The sequence below is a fragment of the Muscardinus avellanarius genome (assembly GCF_963383645.1).
Source record: "Muscardinus avellanarius genome assembly, chromosome: 17".
NCBI lineage: Eukaryota > Metazoa > Chordata > Mammalia > Rodentia > Gliridae > Muscardinus > Muscardinus avellanarius.
The window spans coordinates 49,080,653-49,103,796 of NC_137803.1; the positions used below are offsets into that span (position 1 = coordinate 49,080,653).

General features: G+C 47.3%; 1 protein-coding gene across 1 annotated transcript in view; it reads left to right on the forward strand.

Annotated features, from left to right (window-relative positions):
• Nucleotides 1-22,518, forward strand: part of KCTD1 (potassium channel tetramerization domain containing 1) — a gene marked incomplete at its 5' end in the record, with an annotated part of 60,573 nt that extends 38,055 nt beyond the window's left edge. Inside the window, 2 exons of the mRNA XM_080714384.1 lie at nucleotides 16,617-16,922; nucleotides 22,309-22,518. Of these exons, the coding sequence (XP_080570510.1) occupies nucleotides 16,617-16,922; nucleotides 22,309-22,467 (465 nt within the window). The 3' untranslated portion in view covers nucleotides 22,468-22,518. The remainder of the gene's footprint in view (nucleotides 1-16,616; nucleotides 16,923-22,308) is intronic.
• Nucleotides 22,519-23,144: the final 626 nt, after the last annotated feature.

Sequence of the window (23,144 nt, forward strand, 5' to 3'; positions counted from 1 at the left end):
CCCCTGGGTTTCATCCTCAGTACAAAAACAAAACAAAACAAAACAACTTGTTTAGTAAGGGCAGAATATACTAATAAAAGATGTCGGAATAGAAGAAATATTTGTAACAAAGAGTAATTTCCATCAAAAAGGAGCTCCTCAAATCTCTAAGAAGCAATGAACAATCCTGTGGGAAATTTTTTTAGCTTAAATTTTTCCCGGTGAAAAAATATAAATTGCCAATAAATATTTTAAAAGATAGCCAGTCTCTCTAGTATCAAAGAAACAAAAATAAAATCGCATGCTTCTTATTAACTAAGTTGGCAAAAATTTAAAAGAATGATAATATACAGTGGTGGGGAATACACAGTGTGGTGGGAATGAAAATTATTAAACATTTTATAGGATAATTCAGCAGTACTATTAAATTTCATATATACATACTCTTTGATCCAGCAATTTCCTATCTAATAATTTACCTTTTATAAATATCCATATAAATATTTATGAAATATACACGTGCATAGGATGTTTATCATAGTCACGTTTGTAACATGTTTGTAACATGTAACATAGTCACCGGTACACACCCAAAATAAATTCAACATAACAAATGGCTACAAATGGTATAGAATATCCATATGTGGAATAACGTAAAAGAACGTGGCTCATCTATATTCATTGTTATATGGGAGGGATTGCCAAAAGTTTATTATTTAGAGAAAATAGCAAGATGCAGAATGATACATATAATACGTTCCCATTACGTAAAAAGTACATGTGCATACTGGTGCCGAGAGTCAGACCTCAGAGTCGATCTCAAACAGTAATGGCCTCAGGAGCCTCTCGTCCATCTTCTTCTGAACTTTGAACAGCGGGCACCTGCCAAGGATTATTGGTCAAATGGAAGAGCGTACAGGGCAGTTACGTTTGGTGCACGTTTGTTTTACATGAAAATAATACACATCTGAAGAGAATAAGGGAGAGGGTCATGACTGCAACCGGCACGCGGGTCCCTGTACCTAAAGGCGTGCAGCCTGGCTCCTTCATCAGCAGTGAGCTCTTCCACCAAGAAGGAGGAGAGGAAAAAAAGGAGGAGAAAGAGGAAGAGGAAGAGGAGGAGGAGGAGGAGGAGGAAGAGGAGGAGGAGGAGGAGGAGGAAGAGGAGGAGGAAGAAGTGGAGGAGGAGGAGGAGGAAGAGGAGGAGGAGGAAGAGGAGGAGGAAGAAGTGGAGGAGGAGGAGGAGGAAGAGGAGGAGGAGGAAGAGGAGGAGGAGGAGGAAGAGGAGGAGGAAGAAGTGGAGGAGGAGGAGGAGGAAGAAGTGGAGGAGGAGGAGGAGGAAGAGGAGGAAGAGGAGGAAGAGGAGGAGGAGGAGGAAGAGGAGGAGGAAGAAGTGGAGGAGGAAGAAGTGGAGGAGGAGGAGGAGGAGGAGGAAGAGGAGGAGGAGGAGGAAGAGGAGGAGGAAGAAGTGGAGGAGGAGGAGGAGGAAGAGGAGGAGGAAGAGGAGGAGGAGGAGGAGAAAGAGGAAGAAGAGGAGGAGGAGGAGGAAGAGGAGGAGGAGGAGGAGGAGGAGGAAGAGGAGGCAGAGGAAGAGGAGGAGGAAGAGGAGGAGGAGGAGGAGGAGGAGGAGGAGGAGGAGGAAGACAGACAAAGACACTGAGAGGCTGCTTCCAAAATGCCACCTCCGATGAGGCTGTCGAGAGGAATTTGCCGTGTATACAGTTTTTTCTTTACATGTCAGTGTTTGGATCTCTTTCCTGAATGCTGTGGCTTGCATCTGGAAGCTTATGTGGCGGCCAAGAACCAGTGTTTAGAGGTGAAACCCTTGCAGCAGGGCTATAAGCTCTGCATGCACAGATCCTCCTGTGGGCTAGTACTTTGAATGGATTTACCGAGTGGTAACTATAAGCAGACAGGGTGTGGGGAGAAGGCAGGTCACTTTGGGTGTGGCCTTGGGGTCTGGTCTCTCTCTCCCCTCCCCTCCTCTCCATCCCAGCTGCCATGAGTGGAAAAGCCACTGTTGCACACCGCTGCAGGAGTGTCTCTGCCTTGGGCTGGCCAGCTATAGACTGCATACCCTGAAACTGAGCTAAATAAACCCTTTCTCCTTTTACTTGTTTTTGTTTTGTTTTGTTGTTGTTTTTGGTTTGGGGTTTTTGCATTAGGGATTGAACCCAGGAGCATTCTACCCCAAGCTATACCTCCAGCCCTTTTTCCTTTGTATTTTGAAGCAGGATCTTGCTAAGTTGCTGAGGCTGGCCTCACACCTGGGATCCTCTGCCTCAGCCCCCCAAATACTGTGCTCACAGGTGCGTGCCACCACGCCCAGCTAAGTTGTTCTTGCTGGGGATTTTGGTCTCAGCAGCAGAAAGCTAACTCATCACTGTATTCCTTTCCACACCATTTTATTACTACATCCAGGCAAAATGTTCTCCAGGGCTCTAAGCAGCTGGATTAAACAAGAGAAGTCTGCAGCTTGCTCGTCACCCAGGCTCTGCCATCGCCGAGGGCGCTGCCTGGGTGGAGGTGGCAGCTCTCGGGCGCTGGGCTGAGGGGCGGGCCCACTTCTCCAAGAGCTGCAGGTGGAGCAGAGAGCTGGGGAGTCCGCTGCCCTAGAGAGCGGACGCTGGGCAGGATTCCAGCAGTGGCCCGGCCGCTGATCAGACCTAGTGCCAGCACCAGGCACTCACCAGTCGGATCTAGACTTTCTTACCTTCAAAAAAGCCAGCGGTGCACAAAAGGGCTAGCGCAGGGGCAGGTGGATCGTTGAGGAGCTGGGGGAGAAGTTGGGAAATTTCATCTTTAGTTCTCTGTTCTGTAGTTTGAATTGTATAGTTTTATTTATAATCAGCAGCCATCCACATATTACTTAAATAAGTAGAAGAATACAATTTCTTCTCTCTCGCTCTCTCGCTCTCTCTCTGGTATGGGGGTTGAACCCATGGGCTCTCTACTTCTCAGCTAGTCCTCCAGCCTTATTTTGATTTTTGAAACAGGGCCTAAGTTGCTGAGGCTGTCCTTGAACCTGCATTCCTCCTATCTCAGCCACCCAAGTACTGGAACACCATCATGCAGGCTACCATAAATTTTTAAAGTGAAATTGTTAAATTATTGTGGCTGCAGACATGTAATAAGGAAAAACAGGCATACGGTTTCGTGCCTTTTGCTGTGGAAATTATATATAACCTGGGCTGTGTCAGAAAGAAACTGAGTTGGCACAATACTAAAACCACCTCATTTTAAATTATTGCATTTCCAAATGCCCACTTGTCGTTCCTACCTGGAGAGTTCACTGGCTCCTTAAACCTAAACTGCCTGCAAATGAGCTCACTCGGGGGCTCCTGTCCCCACCATGAAATCCCTGCCTTCCCACCTCCGTGCTCAGGGCACCTGGGGACCTGTCTGGGTTTTTCTCTTTGCTTTCTACATAGGCTCCATGGTGAACTGGCCCTCTTACCTCCCAGGTGCTTCTCAAATCAGTCCACACTCAGCCCACCCCCGGGCCGGGCTCACCGCCGTCTGGACTACTAGAAGTGGCTTCATAATGGCTTTCCCCTCTGCTACCCTCACCCGATCTCTGCACTGAAACCAGACACCAACTTCAGTTCGACTCTTTGTTTTTAGATGACTGTAGATTTGCATGAGCTCATGAGAAATACCGTAAGCTCTAGGGGCATGCTGGTGCATGCCGGCAGTCCCAGCACTTCAGAGGCTGAGACAGGAGAGCACAGTAGCTTAGTAAGACCTATCTCAAGGCAATAATAATAAAAACGATAATAATAACTAAAAGGGCTGGGGGTGTAGCTAGGAGGTAGAGCACTACTGGGTTCAATCCCCCATACCAAAAAAAAAAAAAAGGAAGGAAGGAAGGAAGGAAGGAAGGAGAAAGAAAGAAAGAAAGAAAGAAAGAAAGAAAGAAAGAAAGAGCCCATGCTGCCCAGTTCCCACTGTAGCACACCATCACAGAAGAAGGCTGGCATTGGTACCGTGGGCGTACAGGACATAGGACAACCCCAGATCATGGGGCTCCCTCCTGACACCGTGTGGGGGAGGTGCATGGGAATGAACCCAGGGTGTTTTACCTCTAGACTACACCCCCAGCCCTGTTTTTATTTACTTATTTTTTTTGTTTGGAAACAGGGTCTCAGTAAGTTGCAATCCTTCTATCTCAGCCACCCAACTGCTGGGATCCCAGGCGTGCGCCGCCACGCCCAGCATCCTGATATGCTGTGGTAGCCGCACTTCCCTTCCCATCCCGGTCCTTGTCCCCACCGTCCTGACCAGGCTCATTGCTCCAGAAGGGTACTGTGTCAGGACTCACTCCTGCCAGAAACTGCAGGACCAGCCCTGCCTCTGGAGATAGCTCTCAAGCCTGCGCGGCCCAGAAGGCTCTGGCCCTGCCTGTCCTCAGCGCTTCCCCTCCACACATGCCCCACTTCTCCTGGCTCCTCACACACCATCTCCTTGCCCGTCCAGAGCAGACCCTCCTGCCCACCTACACTGGGAGTCCCCTGTGTCTCCCTGGCTTTTATCAGAGTCCAGGGCTCATCTTACTAACTGCACACCCAGGGCCTCCCCAGGCCTTGTCCAGCACGGGCGTTCCTGTACAGCCAGACTCTGTGGTCACACACAATATGTTTGTTACTGTCTCTAGTCGTGGGTACTGTACACCCAGTTGTAGGTTAGGAACACTTCAGCACCAGGGTCAGAACAGCCAACTAACATGGCTTTGGAGGGTGTTTCCTTTTCTCCTGTAAGGAGTCAGATACATGTGGTTGTCAAAGGTATTGACCCGGTGTGTTATCAAAGACCAGCACTTGGTCTTTTTGCTGTCTTCAGGGTTGATGCTCTGCTCTCCTGACTGTCACCTCAAAACCATAAGGTGACTGCCATAGCTCCAGGCATCACATCTTCATTCATAGCAGGAAAAAAAAAGAAGAAAGGCTTTTAGTCACAAGGCTACATTAAACTTCAGCTCTATGGTCACTGGCCAGAGCTGAGCCTCTTCCAGCTTTAGGGAAGGTTGCGGTGATGTTCAAGGTTGCGGTGGTATTCTTTTCCTCTTTTCAGCCTCGGCAGTGAGAGAAATGGGCACGGGAGAGTGGTTGGAGTGGCAGTGGGGAGGGCCACCAGCACTGTCCGTCACACCAGCCCAGCACCTGCCACCTTCAGCTCAGGTCAATACGTGCATGAGCGAGAATGCAGGGATGGATACGATGGGCGCAGTCGCACCGGGCTGATTCACCCAGCTCATCCACAGCCGGCGCATATGCCTTCTTGTATAAGACTGGATATATTTTGCGTATGTTGACTTACTACATCGTAAGGTTCTTACAGGCAGGAACTTGTTTTGCTTGCTACCAAGGGTTGAACCCAGGGGTACTTTGCCTCTGAGCTGCAACCCTGGCCATTTATTTATTTATTTATTTATTTATTTATTTATTTATTTATGTCTTGCCCAGGCTGGTCTTAAACTTGTGATGCTCTTGCCTCAGCCTTCCAAGTTGCTGAGATCACAGGTGTGTACCACCGCGCCCAGCTTAAGCAGGGATGTTTTTATGTTTTTCTTTTTTTCTTTTCTTTTTCTTTTTTTTGGTGGTACTGGGGGTGGAACCCAGGGGCTTTCTACCTCCGGGCTATACTCCCAGTCCTATTTTATACTTTATTTGGAAACAGGGTCTCACTAAGTTGCTGAGAGCCTCACTAAGTAGCTGAGGCTGGCTGTGAACCTGTGCGATCCTCCTGTCTCAGCCTCCCAAGCGCGGGGATTACAAGTGTGCGCCACCACGCCTGGCTGTTTTATGTTTTTGTAAAGGGCCTTGTGTGCTAGACCCACACTAATTCCCTGGTATTAATTAATCTGAACACAGCAGAAAAGGATCAAAGTCATAGGAGGCCAAAAGATAAATATAAATGAACAATGCACTTCTATTAAAATTTTAAAAGACTAAACAAAATATAAATCACATATGTATGTAATATCATAAGCTACTTTTTATAAGGTGATAGGTTAATTTGTAATCCCCATTGTTAAAAGGGATGCAAACCCCAGTGAATTGCAAAATAGTATATTGAGAATTACCATTAGAAAATTATAATGGCCAGTCTTTTTTTTTTTTTTTTTGCGGGTCTAGGGATGGAACCCAGGGGCATTTGACCTCCAAGCTACACCCCCTGCCCTATTTTTTATTCTTTATTTTGAAACAGGGTCTCCCTGAGTTGCAGAGGGCCTCACTAAGTAGCTGAGGCTGTCCGCCAACCTCGATCCTCTGGTCTCAGCCTCCCAAATGCTGGGATTACAAGCGTGCGCCACCACGCCCGGCTGGCCAGTCATTCTTAATTTCAACATGTTCCAGAGAGTAAGCTAGGTATTTTAAACACATACTTTGCCTTAACCCCTTAGATCTTAAACTGCAGATACTATTTTTTCCTCCAAGAATATTCCAAGTATATGCCGAGGAGGAAAATCTCCCCAGTGGAGTTGAGCTGTGGCTGATGCCGAGGACTGCCCCTCAAGGCCTCGCCCAGCCGCTCCCCTGCCTGCCTGGGACTGGCCAGCGGCTTCTCCACACCCTTCACATGCTCCCTGAGGATTCCGGAGCCTGGAGAACCTGCTACTCACCAGTTCTTAGTAGAGACCACACCCTGGTAATTGGCTAAGGATTTTGGCCTTGCCCACGCTTGGGGGGAAAAGAACAAAAGCATGTCAAAAGAAATGCACTGCACCCCAGGGCCTTGAAATGTTTCCCACAGGACCTCTGGGTGACAGGCCTTAAATTAACGACGGGGGCTGGGTCCTGGGAAGCGCCGAGGAGGGTGGATGAAATCTGAGGCGGCCATTGAGCCCCTGTGGCTGGTGAGGGAGCCGCACTCTCAGCTGCTGCTCAGTTTCTGTGAGTGAGATGCAAAGTGTGCCGCCCGGCCTCCATGGACTCCATTCCTTGCCAGAGTGGTCCCTGGCGCTGGGAGGCACGTGGCTATTTATGCGTGCACAGAATTTTTTGGCTGTATTTGCTAGCTTCAGTGTTGTTTATGTTTCTCTCTCCAGCCATTTAATGCTTGGTGAACAAGTGCACAAAATCTTGAAGTCATAGCATCCTACGGCCCTTAAAATCTCATTTCTGAGCCAGGCGCGGTGGGCACGCTTGTCATCCCAGCACCCGGGAGGCTGAGACCGGAGGATCGCGGTTCGCGGACAGCCTCAGCTACTTAGTGAGGCCCTCTGCAACTCAGTGAGACCCTGTTTCAAAATAAAGAATAAAGGCCGGGCGTGGTGGCGCACGCTTGTAATCCCCTTGCTTGGGAGGCGGAGACAGGAGGATCGCGCAGGTTCGAAAAGAGACCCTGTTTCAAAAATATAAAATAGGTCTGGGAGTGTAGCCCGGAGGAAGGAGGGCTTCCAGGAACCCCAGTACCACCAAAAAATAAAAAAATAAAAAATAAATAAAGAATAAAAAAAAATAGGGCAGGGGGTGTAGCTTGGAGGTCGAATGCCCCTGGATTCCATCCCCAGACCCAGAAAGAAAGAAAGAAAGAAAGAAAGAAAGAAAGAAAGAAAGAAAGAAAGAGAGAGAGAAAGAGAGAAAGAAAGAAGGAAAGACTCTCATTTCAGTAATATGTTCTCTGAGATACATACCCATTTAAAATCTGGAAAGTTTTAGACCTTGGGATGCCATCTAAATGGCAGTTGCTTCCAGCCCGATTCCAATAGAAAGCCACTGGAATCCTTCCTCTGGAGAAGACTGTCCTTCTCCTTTAATTTCCCTCTGCCTCTGGTTATACTAATATATTCATTTTCCTTGTTTTCCTTACATACAAACACTTGGGCATGCACACACACACACACACACACACACACACACACACACAGTTGCAATTTTCAATAAAATTCTTTCTCTCTGGCCTTCTAAGTTTATCATCTTCTCGGGCAAGTGGCCCATCCCTGAGATGCTAACGTCTTTTGTGGAACCTCTCAATGAATGTCCACCATCCTTAGACAGATATACTGCTAAGTGGTCCCTAACTTAAGTACTCCTGGCTGTGTTTAAAAAATACAATAATCTTTTAATATTGTGAAAGAAGTTTATGTACATTGTAGAAAATACAGAAAAGCAAAAAAAGAAAATCTGAAAAAAAAATATATATATTCCCACCACTCAAGTTGCCAGGGTTCTAACCTCCATGCAGCACCACCTGTACCTTTTTCTGGGCTTATTTTGGACAATAATCCTCTATTTTCCCATTTCACTAAAATTTTATTTCCACTAATACTATAACCACGTTCAAATATTCCTGGCTGACCCTTCGACAGGAAGTTTCTCCAGGACAGCACCTGACCACGTCCTGAGTCAGGCTGTGGCCCGACGCCCCTCGTTGTCTAGCATAATTCCTCCTTACACGATGCTCGCTTGCCAAAGGGACTGGGCCAGTTGTCTTATAAAACGTCCCACCACTCATCTGTGCAGAGTTTAGCGTATTGATCCGTCCCTTTGTTCCCTGTGAACTGGAGGTTATACACGAAGGTTTGATAGGTTGAAGTCAATGTTCTGGTGAGAATACTCTTTGGCGATGTTGTGTACTTCGTGTTCCGTGACATGAGCAAACATCCGTGGTCCTCCTGCCACCGGCGATGCTGGGACCGACCGTGAGGGATCAGGGTGAGTTACATGCTGTTAGGCTTCGACAGAAGTGATCTCTCTCAAACTCAGTTACTAACTTTGCCCCGTTGATATTTGGAGCCAAAACGTTATTTGGGATGGGCCTCAAACCTGTGATCTTTCGGTCTCAGCCTCACAAGTACTGAGATTATAAGAGTGTGCCACCGCGTCTAGCACAGTGTAGGACTTTGAGCCATCTTATGATGGGCACTGCCTGGATGCCATTGTGATTATATAATGTATAAAACCCTCTCGTGTTCTTGGCACCCCTGCTGCAGGTGATATCCTACCTTCTGGGATAGGACCCACGGCCTGAGATCCCCAGGGCAGGGGCCGCAGTCCTGAGCATGGTGCAGGAGGGTGCGCAGGCCCTGTGGGTGTTGGGTGTCCTCCATTGTGACCAGGGTGCCTCATTTGTAAGTGAATGAGCCAAAGTAAGCCATGCCACCCTCAATGGAAAATTTCAAGTAAGGTAGGAGTTAAATAGCCTTCCAGTGTTTTTGTGAAACCAGTAAGTGTGTGGTAAGCTGAGCCATGACCCTGAAGTCCCCAAGCCCGGTGACATGTTACCTTACATGGCAGCAGGGACCTTGCAGATGGCATTAAGTTAAGGGTCTTGCCGTGGGGAGGTTATCCTGGATAATCTGGGGACCTGTTGATCCCAGGGCCCTTACAAGAGGGAGGCAGGAGGCTTGGAGTCAGAGAGGGAGATGGGACAAAGGAAGCAGTGTGCCGGCTGGGCTCAAGCCAGGACCCAGCGGCCCCTGGAAGATGGGAAGGATGAGGAAAGACTTCCCCAGGAGGCTGCGGAAGCAGGCAGCCCTGCCATCCGCGACTGCAGCCCGGTGAGCCCCGCGTCAGACCCCCGACCTCCTGAACTGCAAGAGAGTCCATCTGTGTTGTTTTAAGCTGCCAAGTCTGTGGTCACTTTCTGTGGCAGCAGTAGAACACTAATCCACTGTGTGTATAATTTCCCTCCCTCCAGAGAAAAAGTTTTCTGAAATCTATATATTTAATCAAGAAATGAGTCTTACAACACCGGGTTCTGGCGACTACCCACATGTGCTCATTGTTCTACATACCCGTGTTCAGATCTTAGGGAAAGCTCCCTGGAAATGAGCTCTTGATCTTTCTGCCTTGAAAAATCACTGTTAGTAAATAATCCACTTAGAAATATGTATTATAAGATCAAAGTCACACAGCTGGGTGTGGTGGTGCATGCCTACAATTCCAGTTCTTGGGAGGTTGAGACAGAAGGATCACAGGTTCAAGGCCATCCTCAGCAACTTAGCTAGGACCTCAGCAACTTAGTGAGACCCTGTTTCAAAATAAAAAATAAACCAGGCAAGGTGGTACATATGTATGATTCTAGTACTTGGGAGGCTGAGACAGGAGGATCACAAGTTTGAGGACAGCCTCACTAAGTAGTAAGACTCTCATCAGCCTAGCAATACCCTGTTTCCAAAATAAGTAATAAAATCAGTCTAGGTAGAAGGTAGAATGCCTCTGAGCTCAATCCTCAATACCAAAGGGAAAAAAAAATCAATAAAATTGATCTGGGGGTGGCTCAGAGGAAGAATTCCTCCTGGCTCCATTCCCAGTATCACACACACAAACAGCTAACTTACATGGCATAATAGATACTTGAGTCTATTATACCATGTAAGTTTCCCTTTTCCTGGATATGGCTGAGCTGCTAATATGATTCCTTGATTCCTTCTTTTTTTGCACTGGGGTTGAACCCAGGCGCATTCTACCTCCAAGCTACACTCCCAGCCCTATTTTTTTATTTTTCGTTTGGAAACAGGCCCTTGAGAGGGTGCTGAAGCTGGCTTTGAACCTGAGATCGTCTTGTCTCAGCCTCCCGAGGACTGAGATTACAGGCGTACACCACCTCGCCCAGCTGGAGGCGAAGGGCGTGGCGTCCAGCCTGGCCTTGCCTGGCTTTGCCAACAGCCCCTCAGATGCCCTGGATTTGCTTCCTGAAGGAGAAGAGCTGGTGCGGAAGCTGCTACTGCCCCATAAACTCCTATCTCCACCAAGTGCCTTGGGAAAAGAGACTGAAGGTATTACAGTTTGTAAACGCCAAAGAGGGGCCAGAGATTTCAAAAGAGTCAGAGACCAGAAGGCGGTGGGCGAAGGGTGGAGGATCTAGAGGGAGCCATACTGAACTCTCAAAGTGAGAAAGAAGCAATAATGAAATCAAACGAGGCTGCTTAGGAAGGAGCGGAGACCAGGGTTTCTAAGCCCATGGGACTGAGTCCATGTCGCAGGCGGTTTCTGATGAGCCGAACCTGGAAGCATGCATGAGAAGTATAGAAAGACAAACAAAAAGGAAGGATCCTGCCAGGAAAACGGATGGCCAGCGTCAGCTTAGCCATGCAGAAAATGATAACTCTAAGAAGGAGGGACCTTTTAGCAATGTTTCTGCCACTGCTTAGAGGTACAGTGCTCACTACGCTGTGACGCATCCGGGTGCACCCAGCTCTTCTCAGGTCAAGCCCGTCACCAGCACAGACAGCAGCTCTCCCCTGCAAACCAGAAGGAGCCGCAAGATGAAAACCACAGAGCCGGGCTTGGCGGCACATGCTTGTAATCCCAGCACTGGGGAGGTTGAGACCGAAGGATCACGGTTCAAGGACAGCCTCAGCTACTTATTGAGGCCCTGTACAACTCGGTGAGACTCTGTTTCAAAATAAAGAATAGGCCGGGCATGGTGGCGCACGCTTGTAATCCCTGCGCTTGGGAGGCAGAGACAGGAGGATCGCGCAGGTTCGAAGCCAGCCGCGCGCGCTGGCTTAGGAGACCCTGTTTCCAAAATAAAAATGTAAAATTAGGTCTGGCAGTGTAGCCCGGAGGTAGAAGGGCTTCCAGGAACCCCAATACCACCAAAAAAAAAAAAAAGAATAAAAAATAGGGCTGGGGGTGTAGGTCAGAGGTAAATGCCCCTGGGTTTCATCCCCCGTACTGAAAAAAAAAAAAGAAAAAGAAAAAAGAAAAACACAGCACCAGCTCAGTGCCGAGAATGTGAAAGAGCAGCTGGCAGCTTGAAGGAGTTCAAGGCTCGGCCCAAGGTGCCGTCCTGGGGTGCAGGATGGCCTGCAGGGCCAGCAGGGGAACTTTAAACTTTGCTGTAATAACCAGAAGTCCTTCTGAAGTCACTGCGCATGTCCAAATATCTAAAAAGGGCCACAGTTTCCCTAATTTTCCAAAAACAGGTGACCAGGAATTATAGCAACATTAAACTGGAAAGCCCTTTGTCAACCCACAAAAGGTTTAAGGAATGATGGTGCACGCTTGTAACCCCAGTACTTGGGAGACTGAGACAGGAGGATCACAGGTTCAAGACCAGCCGCAACAACTTAGTGACGCCTGAAACTTAATGAGACCCTGTTTCAAAATAAAAAGTAAAAACGGGCAGGGTGTGTGGCTCAGAGTTAAAATGCCCTTAGGTCCAATCCCCAGCAACAACAACAAAAAAGGATTAGTGGTTCACTATAGGCAAAATGCAGACTACAGAGTATTGAGACTGCAAAAAAAAAACAAAAAACCTACCACTGTATAGTTAGCAGAATAGTGGTCCCCAAACACATCCGTGTCCTAACTCCTGGGGGGGTCTGACTGCGTTACCCCACGTGGCAAGAGGAGTTTGCAGATGTGACTGAGTTAAAGATCTTGGGCCGGGAGCTTATCCATCATCACCTGGGTGCGCTGGGCGCTGTCACAGGGCTCTTATGGTGAAAGAGGGAGGCAGGTGGTCAGAGTGAGACAGGTGCGAAGACAGCAGGAGCCAAAGTCAGCAGGCCAGGAGCCTGCCTCCAACGCCAGGAAGGCAGGCGGCTGGGCCTCCCCTGGGGACTCAGCGCCGGAGCCTTTGGAACCCAGTCTAGACCAGGGACTCTCCTCTGAAAGTGTGAGGATAAATTTATTTGCATCACGTTAAGTCACTAAGTGTGATTTTTCCAACAGCAATAGGAGGCAAACACGTGCTGCATCATTATTGTTGTTTGGGTTTTTTTTTTTTTGTTTTGGTTTTTTGGATTTTTTGTTTTTTGTTGTTGCTGTTGTTCTTGTTTGTTTGTTTGATTGATTGATTGATTGATTTTTGATTCTGGGGTTTTCGTTTTTTATTTTTTGGTGGTACTGGGGATGGAAACCAGAAGCTTTCTACCTCCGGTCTATACTCCCAGCCCTATTTTATATTTTTAATTTGGAAACAGGGTCTCACTAAGTTGCTGAGAGCCTCACTAAGTAGCTGAGGCTGGCTTCAAACCTGTGCGATCCTCCTGTCTCAGCCTCCCAAGTGCTGGGATTACAAGCGTGCGCCACCACGCCTGGCTAGATTCTAGGGTTTTAATACAGAGGCATTCTACCTCCAAGCTACAACCCCAGTATATTTTATTTGTGTGTGTGTGTGTGTGTGTGTGTGTGTGTGTGTGTGTGTTCCTGGGGATTGGATCCAGGGGTGTTCTACCTCCAAGGTATACCCCCAGAGCTATTTTATTTTCTATTTTGAAAAAGGATTTCACTATGTTGTAGAGGGCCTCGCTAAGTTGCTAAGGCTAGCTGCAAACCTGCGATCCTCCTGTCTCAGCCTCACAAGTACTAGGAATACAGGTATGTGCCACAACAACTTGCTTATCTTTTGTTTTGAAACAGGATCTTATTAGGTTGCTGAGAATCTCACTATCCTTGACACTCCCGTCATCCAGCCTAGCCTCCCAAGTACTGGGATTACAGGCCTGCACTACCATGCCTGGCTAAAACTGAGTATTTTTAGCCTAGATAAACTGAAAACATAACAGTCAAAGTTATGAAGACATAACTTCATAATTGAAGGGTTAACAGGTCAAAAACCATTAGAATCACCATAACTCCAGAGGGCAAAATTAGAACAAATAAGTTGGTGTTACAAGAAAATTCAAGTCTTTCTAATGAAGACATTTAGACCCAGCAGAGCTGCCAAGGTAAATGCCATGCCCTGTTAGGCCGTAAGCCTCGGGCCCCTGGAAGTGTTCACTGCTGAACGGTCACTGTTCAGTGATGTTGGAGAGATTCCTGTGTGGTTTCAGGGTCAGTCAAGAAGACTGATCTAAGCACCTTTAAAAGCTGAAGATTGCCGGGTGTGGTGGCGCACACTTGTAATCCCAGCATTTGGGAGTCCGAGACAGAGGATCACAGCTACTTAGTGAGGTCCTTTGTAACTCAGTGAGACCCTGTTTCAAGATAAAATAATAAAAAAAAATAGGGCTGGCCCAAGATGTCCATCAACAGATGAATGGATTACAAAGCTGTGGGATACGTACACAATGGAATTTTACTCAGTTATTTAAAAAAAACTCAATTACATCATTTTCAGAGAAATGGATGGAAGTGGAGGACATTATGCTAAGTGAGATTAGTAGGTCACAGAAAATAAGAAATCGGATGCTTTCCCTAGTATGTGAAAGCTAAGGAGAAATGGGTCATAGGAGGAACTCTAGATGGAAAAGGAGATCCTATAGAGGAGCAAACAAGGCAACCTAAAGGAGGTGATGGGAGAGGGGAAGAAGGAAATTCTCTAAAACACACAATGTACTTATACGTATCGAACTCAACCACTAAGCCAAGCATGGGAAGGAGGGATGGGGAGGGAATGGGGTGGGAATTGGGTAGGGGCTAGATGGGTGATGTGTACATGTGTGTCCACACAAGATTTTTACCCCAATATGATGTATGAATATAATGCACCAATAAAAAAGTTTTTAAAATAGGGCTGGAGGGGTGTCTCTCGGAGGCAGAATTTCCCTGGGTTCCATCCCCAGCACCGCCAATAAATAAATAAATAAATAAATAATAAAAGCTGAAGATTTGATGGCTCTAGAAAGACAAGGTGTACTTCCACTAGAACTCTAGATCTTCCCTTGTGCTAAAATTTGTAATGAAATGTCGCAGGAAAATCAAAAGCCATTAACAGAGGTTCTCACTTCTCTTGCTGGTGTAATTCTCGCCGCTGTTTTAAGTCTCGTGAGAGCTGTCATCTTGATAAAGAAGTGTCTAGGTCAGTGTCTCACAGCTGATGTACCTCACTGCTGATGAGGCCCAGAGCGAGATTCCCTGGGAGACCAGGAAGAACTTGCAGGTCTCCCAGCTGCTACCCTCGGGCCAGGCTGGGGCTTGAGAGTGGCCGCACCGGAGCTTAATTCTCAACTCTGAATCCAAACAGTATCTCACACAGGGCAGGAGGCTACGCAGGTAGCTGCATGCACGGGGCAGATGATCAGAGCAATGGGTTCCTTTCCCGTAGGCAAAGGTTGCCAGGAAGAGGACAGGACTAAGATGAGCAGATTCTGGGAGATGAGATAGCATCTTCCACCTGGCCCAGGTTTCTCAATGTGCCACGTGATTCCCAGCCGGAAGCCCACTGGTACCCTCTTCTCCATGCCATTCTCTCTGGAAGTCTTCAAGAAAACTGCTAGAGAAAGGGCAAAGTGTAAAATGGAAAAAATTCTCCTGTGGACCCGCTCTGCTTCTCATGCTCCGAGATATTAGGCCACAGGTTTATGTGACTGTCACCAGGCACCACCTGCCAGCTTGGTCCATGCAAGGAAGGCAGAAATGCCCTCATGTGATTCAAGCATTCTGTCAACATGTCTGAACAAGGATGCGCTTATCAAACACCAGAAACGATCGTGACCATAGCTACGTGTAGACATAACATCGCCCCACTTGCTAGCATTGTTCCCAGGTCACTCTCCCCTCCGCCCTTCCTTCTTCTCTGCTAGTCTTCTTATTCGGCGCCTTGTGTATTTTAATCCCTGATAGACTTCTGACTTTAAGTCCATCATTTGAAAGCTCTCGGACATGCACAAATTCCCTTTTGGGTGCCTGCCACTCGCAGGGGGCGGACTTATGGTCCTCCCCCTCTCTGGCTTTTGATGGAGCAGCAGCAGGTGGCTGAGGGCGGGGACAGCCCTCTACGCTCCATCAGCCTCCCACAGACCAGCAGCCACGTTGTGTCCAGGCCTGCCCCTGCCCCTGCCCGTGTGGTGAGCTCTGAAGGTGACAAGAGTGTAGGCTGCCGTGAAATGCGTACATTTGCACGGCTGTGTTGACCTTAATGTACACATTCCACCCAGGAGGGAGTAAATTGGGTTCTCCAGCAACACACACTTGAAATATCCAGAGGCATTTTTCCATTAAGAGAAAGTTTTTGGGTGAAACCTTTTACATCTCAGTTTTTCTTTTTTTTTTTTCTTTCTTTTTTTTTTTTTTTTTTTTTTTTTTGGTGGTACTGGAGGTGGAACCCAGAGGCTTTCTACCTCCAGGCTATACTCCCAGCCCTATTTAATATTTTATTTGGAAACAGGGTCTCACTAAGTTGCCGAGAGCCTCACTAAGTAGCTGAGGCTGGCTTTGAACCTGTGCGATCCTCCTGTCTCCGCCTCCCCAGCGCGGGGATTACAAGCGTGCGCCACCACGCCTGGCATACATCTCAGTTTTTCATCTGCAAAATCAGAGTCATGAGCAGGTGTAGTGGCAAACGCTTGTGATCCCAGTAATGGCGAGGTTGAAACAGGAGGACTGCAGGTTCACAGCCAGCCTCAGAAACTAAGTGAGACAGACCCTCTGCAATTTAAGGAGACCCTGTTTCAAAATAAAATAGGGTCAGGGGTATAGCTCAGAGGTAGAATGGCCCTGGGTTCAATCCCCAGTATTGCAAAAGTAAATAAATAAATACATTTAGAAAAATAAGAATCATGAGGGTCTTTAATACACTGGGTGAGTCTGAGGATTTGGGGACTGCATGTGAAGCGCTCACGGACCCCAGCAACTCTTCCAAACGGAATCTTTACAAATGTCTTATAAGTGGAAAATAGACACCTAGATTTAATTATTTGAATGGCCACACAAGTGAAAAACCCAAGCCTTGAGTGTGGGTGCTTGCAGCACGTTCTGTTTGTATTCTGCACTGTGAGGTACCTCTGTGTTCTCCCCCAGGACTACACTTTGTTATATGAAGAGGCAAAATACTTCCAGCTCCAGCCCATGCTGTTGGAGATGGAAAGGTGGAAGCAGGAAAGAGAGGCCGGTCGCTTTTCACGGCCCTGCGAGTGTCTGGTGGTGCGTGTGGCCCCCGACCTCGGAGAAAGGATCACGCTCAGCGGGGACAAGTCCTTGATAGAAGAAGTCTTCCCGGAGATCGGCGACGTGATGTGCAACTCCGTCAACGCAGGCTGGAATCACGACTCCACGCACGTCATCCGGTTTCCACTAAATGGCTACTGTCACCTCAACTCAGTCCAGGTATGACGTCACGTGTCGTGTGTCTTCGAATGATACTCTTCTTTTGGTATTAGGGGTTGAACCCTAGCAGCATTCCATCTCTGAGCCACACACTCCGTCCTTTTTTATTATTTATTTGAAACAGGGTCTCACTACATTTTTGAAGCTGTTCTCAAACCAGTGATCCTCCCAAATACCAGGGTCACAGGCCTCCCAGCTTCCCAAGCACTGGAATTACAGGTGTGCACCACCATGCCCAGAAAGTGACATTCTTATGGCGTGTGTGTGTGTGTGTGTGTGTGTGTGTGTGTGTGTGGCACTTGGGATTGAACCGGGGAAGGGTCTACCTCTGAACTACACCCTCAGCCCTGTTTTGTTCTTTATTTTGAAACAGGGTTTCACTAAGTTGTGGACGGCCTCAATGAGTGCTGAGGCTGGCCGTGAACCTGTGATCCTTCAGTTTCAGCCACCTCCCAAGTACGGGGATGACAAGTGTGCCCCACCACACCCAGCTCAGACACACCCTTAGAGCTGTTACACAATCTCATCTGCGTGGCGTGTCTTCCCTCCAGGGCGCTGAGAAATTGTCGTGTGGGAACTCTTCTGCTGCGGAGCTGATTACTCTCTCTTCCTTTGCATTTGCTTAGTCAGTCCACAAGTCTTTACTGAGCACCTACTATGCGCTTCGGCCTAGTATGAACCCTGGAGGATATCTGGGGTGGAATATTCCAGGCAGAGGGATGAGCAAACTCTGGAGCCCCCAAGTGGGAGTGTGCTTGGCATACTGAAGAATATCAGAAGCCAGTGCGGCTTGAAGGAAGTACACCAGAGAAAGCCAGCAAGTGGGAGTGTGCTTGGCATACTGAAGAATATCAGAAGCCAGTGCGGCTTGAAGGAAGTACACCAGAGAAAGCCAGCGGCTGCTAGGGTGGGAGGCCGGGACCAGGGACGGCCATGGAGGGCCTCCTGGACGTAGGAAGCACTCGGGATGCTTTGGTTTCTTTTGGTCTGGGCTCATTTGCATATATATCAGAGTCAAATAAAGCCATTGGAGGATTTTGAGCAAAAGAGTGACCTGAAGGAACTTGTAGTTTAAAATAAACACTCTGACAGCAAGCGGAAAACAGCTGAAGCCAGGAGGCCAGTTAGCAAGCCACAGTATGAGCAGCAGTTGAAAAATATTTCATTCTGAGTACCTTGAGTGTAGATGTGATGGTAACACAGAAAGTAAGGGTGGCCCCAGAGGCATTCAACCTCTGAGTTACACCCCCAGCCCTAGTCGTTTGTGTGTGTGTGTGTGTGTGTGTGTGTGTGTGTGTGGTACTGGGGGTTGAACCCAGAGGCATTCTACCTTCAGGGTACACCCCAGGCCAATTTTATTTCTTATTTGAAAACAGGGTCTTGCTAGGTTGGTAAGAATCTCACTACTTGCTGAAGCTGACCTCGAACCTGTGATCTTCCTTTCTCAGCCTCCCAACTACAGAGATTACAGGGGTGTGCGACCACACCTGGCCTACCCCTAGTTTTTATTCTTTATTTTGGAACGTGGTCTCACTCAGTTGCATAGGGCCTTACTAAGTAGCTGAAGCTGGCTGAAAACCTGCAATCCTCCCGTCTCAACCTCCCAAGGACTAGGATTATGAGCACGTACCACTATGCCCAGCCTTTATTTTTATTTTGAAACAGGGTCTCTTATTTTGAACAGCTAGGCTGATGAGAGTCTCACTACTTACTTGCTGAAACTGCCCTAGAACTTGTGATCCTCCTGTCTACTTCCCAAGTACAGGAAGTACTGGAGCGCCCACCACGCCCGGCAAGACTGAGTTTTTGACAGAGGATCTGAGGGGTGGATTTGCCCTTTTCTGAGCTGGAGAAGTCTCGAGGAGGAGGGACTTGGGGTGGGGTTCAGAGTCTGGCCTTAGACTATGTGAGTGGACAGCCGTGTGCCTCGGATGCCAGAGGGTGTCAGCATCATCTTAGTTACCAAGTGCCGACTGTCTGCCCTCCTCTGGCCGTGGCTGAGTGCACATTGACGGTCCAGCGCGTCCCTGAGGAGACAGAGGCTCAACTGCGTCCTCATCGTGTGCAGGTGACACGAGACTATTGGAAGTCAGTGAAGTGAGGGTTTGTCTTCCTCACCTCTTTTTAGTTGGAGTGGACCCATGGCTTTTCAATATTTAGCCAACACATTCTCTCCCAGAGATTAAAGACCAGAGGCCCTCACTAGACCATACCTCAGTTACAAGTATTTGCCATTTTTAACATTTATGAGAGATGTCTGAGAGCAGAACAGCAGAAAGCTTCAGCAGAAAGTGGTCCCCAAGCACACCAGAGACAGGCACACACCCTCTGGACAGCGCCCGAGGCGACGTTCACATTCTCCCCATGCGATGGCGCCCCTGGAGGTGTGTGGCGTTCCTGCGCTGCCTCCAGTGCTCCTGGGGCCTCGCCTGCCTCTAAATGCCTGTAAAGGCCAAAGCCTTTTCCCTCCCACACACCCCAGGTAGAGCTCAGGGAGGGGCAGAGCCCTTCAGAAGCAGAGCCGACCTCGGCCCTACCCCCTGAGCCAGTGAACACATTTCATCAGTCCATATGCTTCACAGTTCCCAGATCACATGTGGAAATTTCACCTGGATTAACATCATACAACACAGCCATGACCCACACTTGCTTCCTGCTCACTCACCAAGAAATAGACACCTGCTTGTAGGCACACAGAGATTTTGGGATGAGGCATCTGATACCTGAAACTCCGTCGGGTTATTTAAATATTCTCAATTATTTAAAAACCTAAACAACTTTGTTATTGATTTGTTGTTTAAAAAGTAATGGTTTGCCAGGTGTCGTGGGGGCTGTAATCCCAGTATTTGGGAGGTCGAGACAGGAGGATCACAGATTCTAAGCCAGCCTCTGCAATTTGGCAGGCTCTCGACAAATTTGTGAGACTTTATTTCCAAATAAAATAGGGCTGGAGGTGTAGCTTGAAGGTAGAATGCCCCTGGGTTTTATGAGCAGCATGGTGCATGTGCACGTGTGCACACAGACAGACAGACAGACAGACACACACACACACACACACACACACACACACAGCTTCATAAGCTACTGGCACTTGACCACATCAAGGTAGCACTAGATCATGCCAAATATTTAACATACTATGAGCATCAGAGCCCCTGTGGAGGAAGATGCTTAGTTTTATATTAGCAACTTAGAGGCCACAACAACACTGAAAGGAAAACAGGTATCAGTGGGGTTTGTTGGTAATTCCACCCTCTCCCCGCTCCTCACTACGGTAAAGGATTCTTCCAGGCAGGGCACACTGGGATGTTTCTGCCCCCGCTGCAGAATCCTCCTTGGCGTGAGCCATTCTGTCGCTCTGTAGTCACCTGCCACCAGCGCGCACTTTGGACTTGGGGATGTTTCCCTTCATCTGTCCTTCAGCTGGCTGGCATCACATGCACCGTGAATTTACCCACAGAAAAAGAGCGCTGCATGTAGAATTACTTTGTTTATTTTGTTCTCATAAAACAATGAGCTTTTTTTTAATTTGCTAGGATTTAAGGCTTAATTTTTAGAAAACAATCTCCTGTTTTTCAATCTCATCTAGCAAGCTATTTTGTAAGACAGTATATTATATTCCATATAGAAGTAGGTAGCCAAAAAATATAAATGGAATGGTTCCTTTTACCATTGATTATACACATTTTGAGTTACGTAATAACCTTTCATTTTATTCCAAAAAAAGATAAAATGGCATTTTTAAAAAATCCTACCTTAGAGTGGTGTGGATATAATTAATGTAATTACCTGTAGAACCCCAGCAGGAACATTTGCAAGTCTAATACTTGTTGGATCCTTAAAGAAACAGACCTCTCTAGATAAGTCTCCTGTACTTTGCCTGTCTAATAACTGCAGGTACTGTCGCCTGCGTCAGACACGTAGTGACAAGTGCAGGGGTCTTTCTGGCACCAGGCATTGATCTCACAATTAAATAATAGATCATCTGGATTTTGCTTAGGTGAAGAGTGTGAATGCCTTTATTTCAGATATGTGAAATTATATAACCATTGCATTTTTCCTCATTCCATGAATGCATGCAAATCAATAAACCTATATCAAATGCCACAAACTTGAAAACCTGTAGATAAACTGGGCATGGTGGCACACGCCTGTAATCCCAGTACTTGGGAGGCTGAGGCTGATCTCGGGTTCACAGCCAGCCTTGGCAACCTTTGAAGGCCCTCTGCAACTTAGTAAGAGCCTGTTTCCAAATAAAAAATACAATAGAGTTGAGGGTGTCGCTCAAAGGTAGAATGCCCCGGGTTCAATTCCCAGTACCACAAAAAAGAAAAAACCTGTAGAGAAACCTTGACGGTCTTCGGTAGTTTGTTCTCCTGATGAAGTACATCAGTCTTCTAAGCCGGAGTGCGGATACTAACTCAGTACTGGGAAACAGCTGGAATCCAGATGAATGACAGTCCCAGTAAATGCAGATACTGCTGTCTTTCCGTATTCTCTACATCGCACAGAATATATTTTAGTGGTAAAGGAACCTGTTTTTCTTTTTGTGGTACTGGGGATTGAATCCAGGGGAATTCTACCTCTGAGCTAGACTCCCAGCCCTATTTTATTTTTTATTCTGAAACAGTGTCTTGCTATGTTGCTGAGGTAATCCTTCTGTCTTAGCCCTCCAAGTACTGGGATTACAGGCCTGCACCACAATACCTAACTGGCAAATGAACTTTGAAGTGTGAACTCTCATTTGCAGAGAAGTCAGCATTGCATATTTAAAAATGGGAAAGGGGGGGGGGATCTGAGGCCAAACAGATTAGAAAGTCAGTTTCCTGGTGGTGGCGCACGCTTGTAATCCCAGTGCTTGGGAGGCTGAGACAGGAGGATCACACAGGTTCAAAGCCAGCCTCAGCTACTTGTGAGTGAGGCTCTCAGCAACTTAGTGAGACCCTGTTTCCAAATAAAATATATTAAAAAATAAAATATATAAATATTTATATATATAATAAAATATACTAAAAATAGGTCTTTCTAGCCAGAGGTAGAAAGCCCCTGGGTTCCATCCCCAGTACCACACACACATGCACACACACACACACACACACACACACACACACACAGTCAGTTCATCTCTTACTAACCACAAGCCTCGGTTTCCTCATCTGTAAAATGGAGCTTTACCAGCAGCTGTTGTGACTGGCATGTGTAATCAAGCACGCAAAGCGTGCATTCGGTATTAGAACATCTTTAATCCAGGATCTTCCTTTGAGAGCAGAAGCTTGAAGGGACATAGGGACTGGGGGGGGGGGCAGAGCCGCACTCCACCTCAAAGTTTGAGACCCCCCCCCTTGGTGTCCTGTCCCTAACGAGACACTCATCTTGTCCCTCGCAGGTCCTCGAGAGGTTGCAGCAAAGGGGATTTGAAATCGTGGGCTCCTGCGGGGGAGGCGTGGACTCGTCCCAGTTCAGCGAATACGTCCTTCGGCGGGAACTGAGGCGGACGCCCCGGGTGCCCTCTGTCATCCGAATAAAGCAGGAGCCTCTGGACTAAACGGACAGATTTCTTATGCAAAAAAAAAAAAGAAGAAGAAGAAAGAAAGAAAAACACACACAACAAGTAATGCAATCAGAAAAGGGACATTTATGTGCAGTTGGGACCACAAACCAAGTTCTGGACCTAAAATTGAATAAAAGACACATTTATATCCAATAGAAATCACAGCTGTATTCATATGGGAGCAATTGGAATAGTGATATCCTCAAGGTGTAAAAAATATATATAAATATATATATGTCAAAAGGTAGGAAATGCAAAAAAGATTAAAAAAAGAAAAAACGGTGATAGCTGCGGTTGGTGCTGTGATGGCCGTGAAGCGAGCAGGGCCTCCCGAGGCCTCTGACAATAAGCCATGAGCGGGAGGACACGTCTCCTAACACTTCTCATTGCCAACAGCCATCCATTCCTTACTTTTCCTCTGTCTTTCTTTTTTCTTTTTTTTTTTTAAGGAAACAACAAAACACCTTGCATGGAGTTTCTCTGCGCGTGGAGGTTTTGTGTCTCCTCAGGCGGGACTGGACAGGCCTTTGGAAGAGCTGTCGTGAGCACGTTGCTTTGGAAGGACTTTAGACATGACATTTTAATGTAGTTTGTACAGGAGCGACACTTTTTGTCCGCATCACAGATGTGAACTTCACTTTGTTTTTAAACTGATCAGTTTTGCAAAGGGG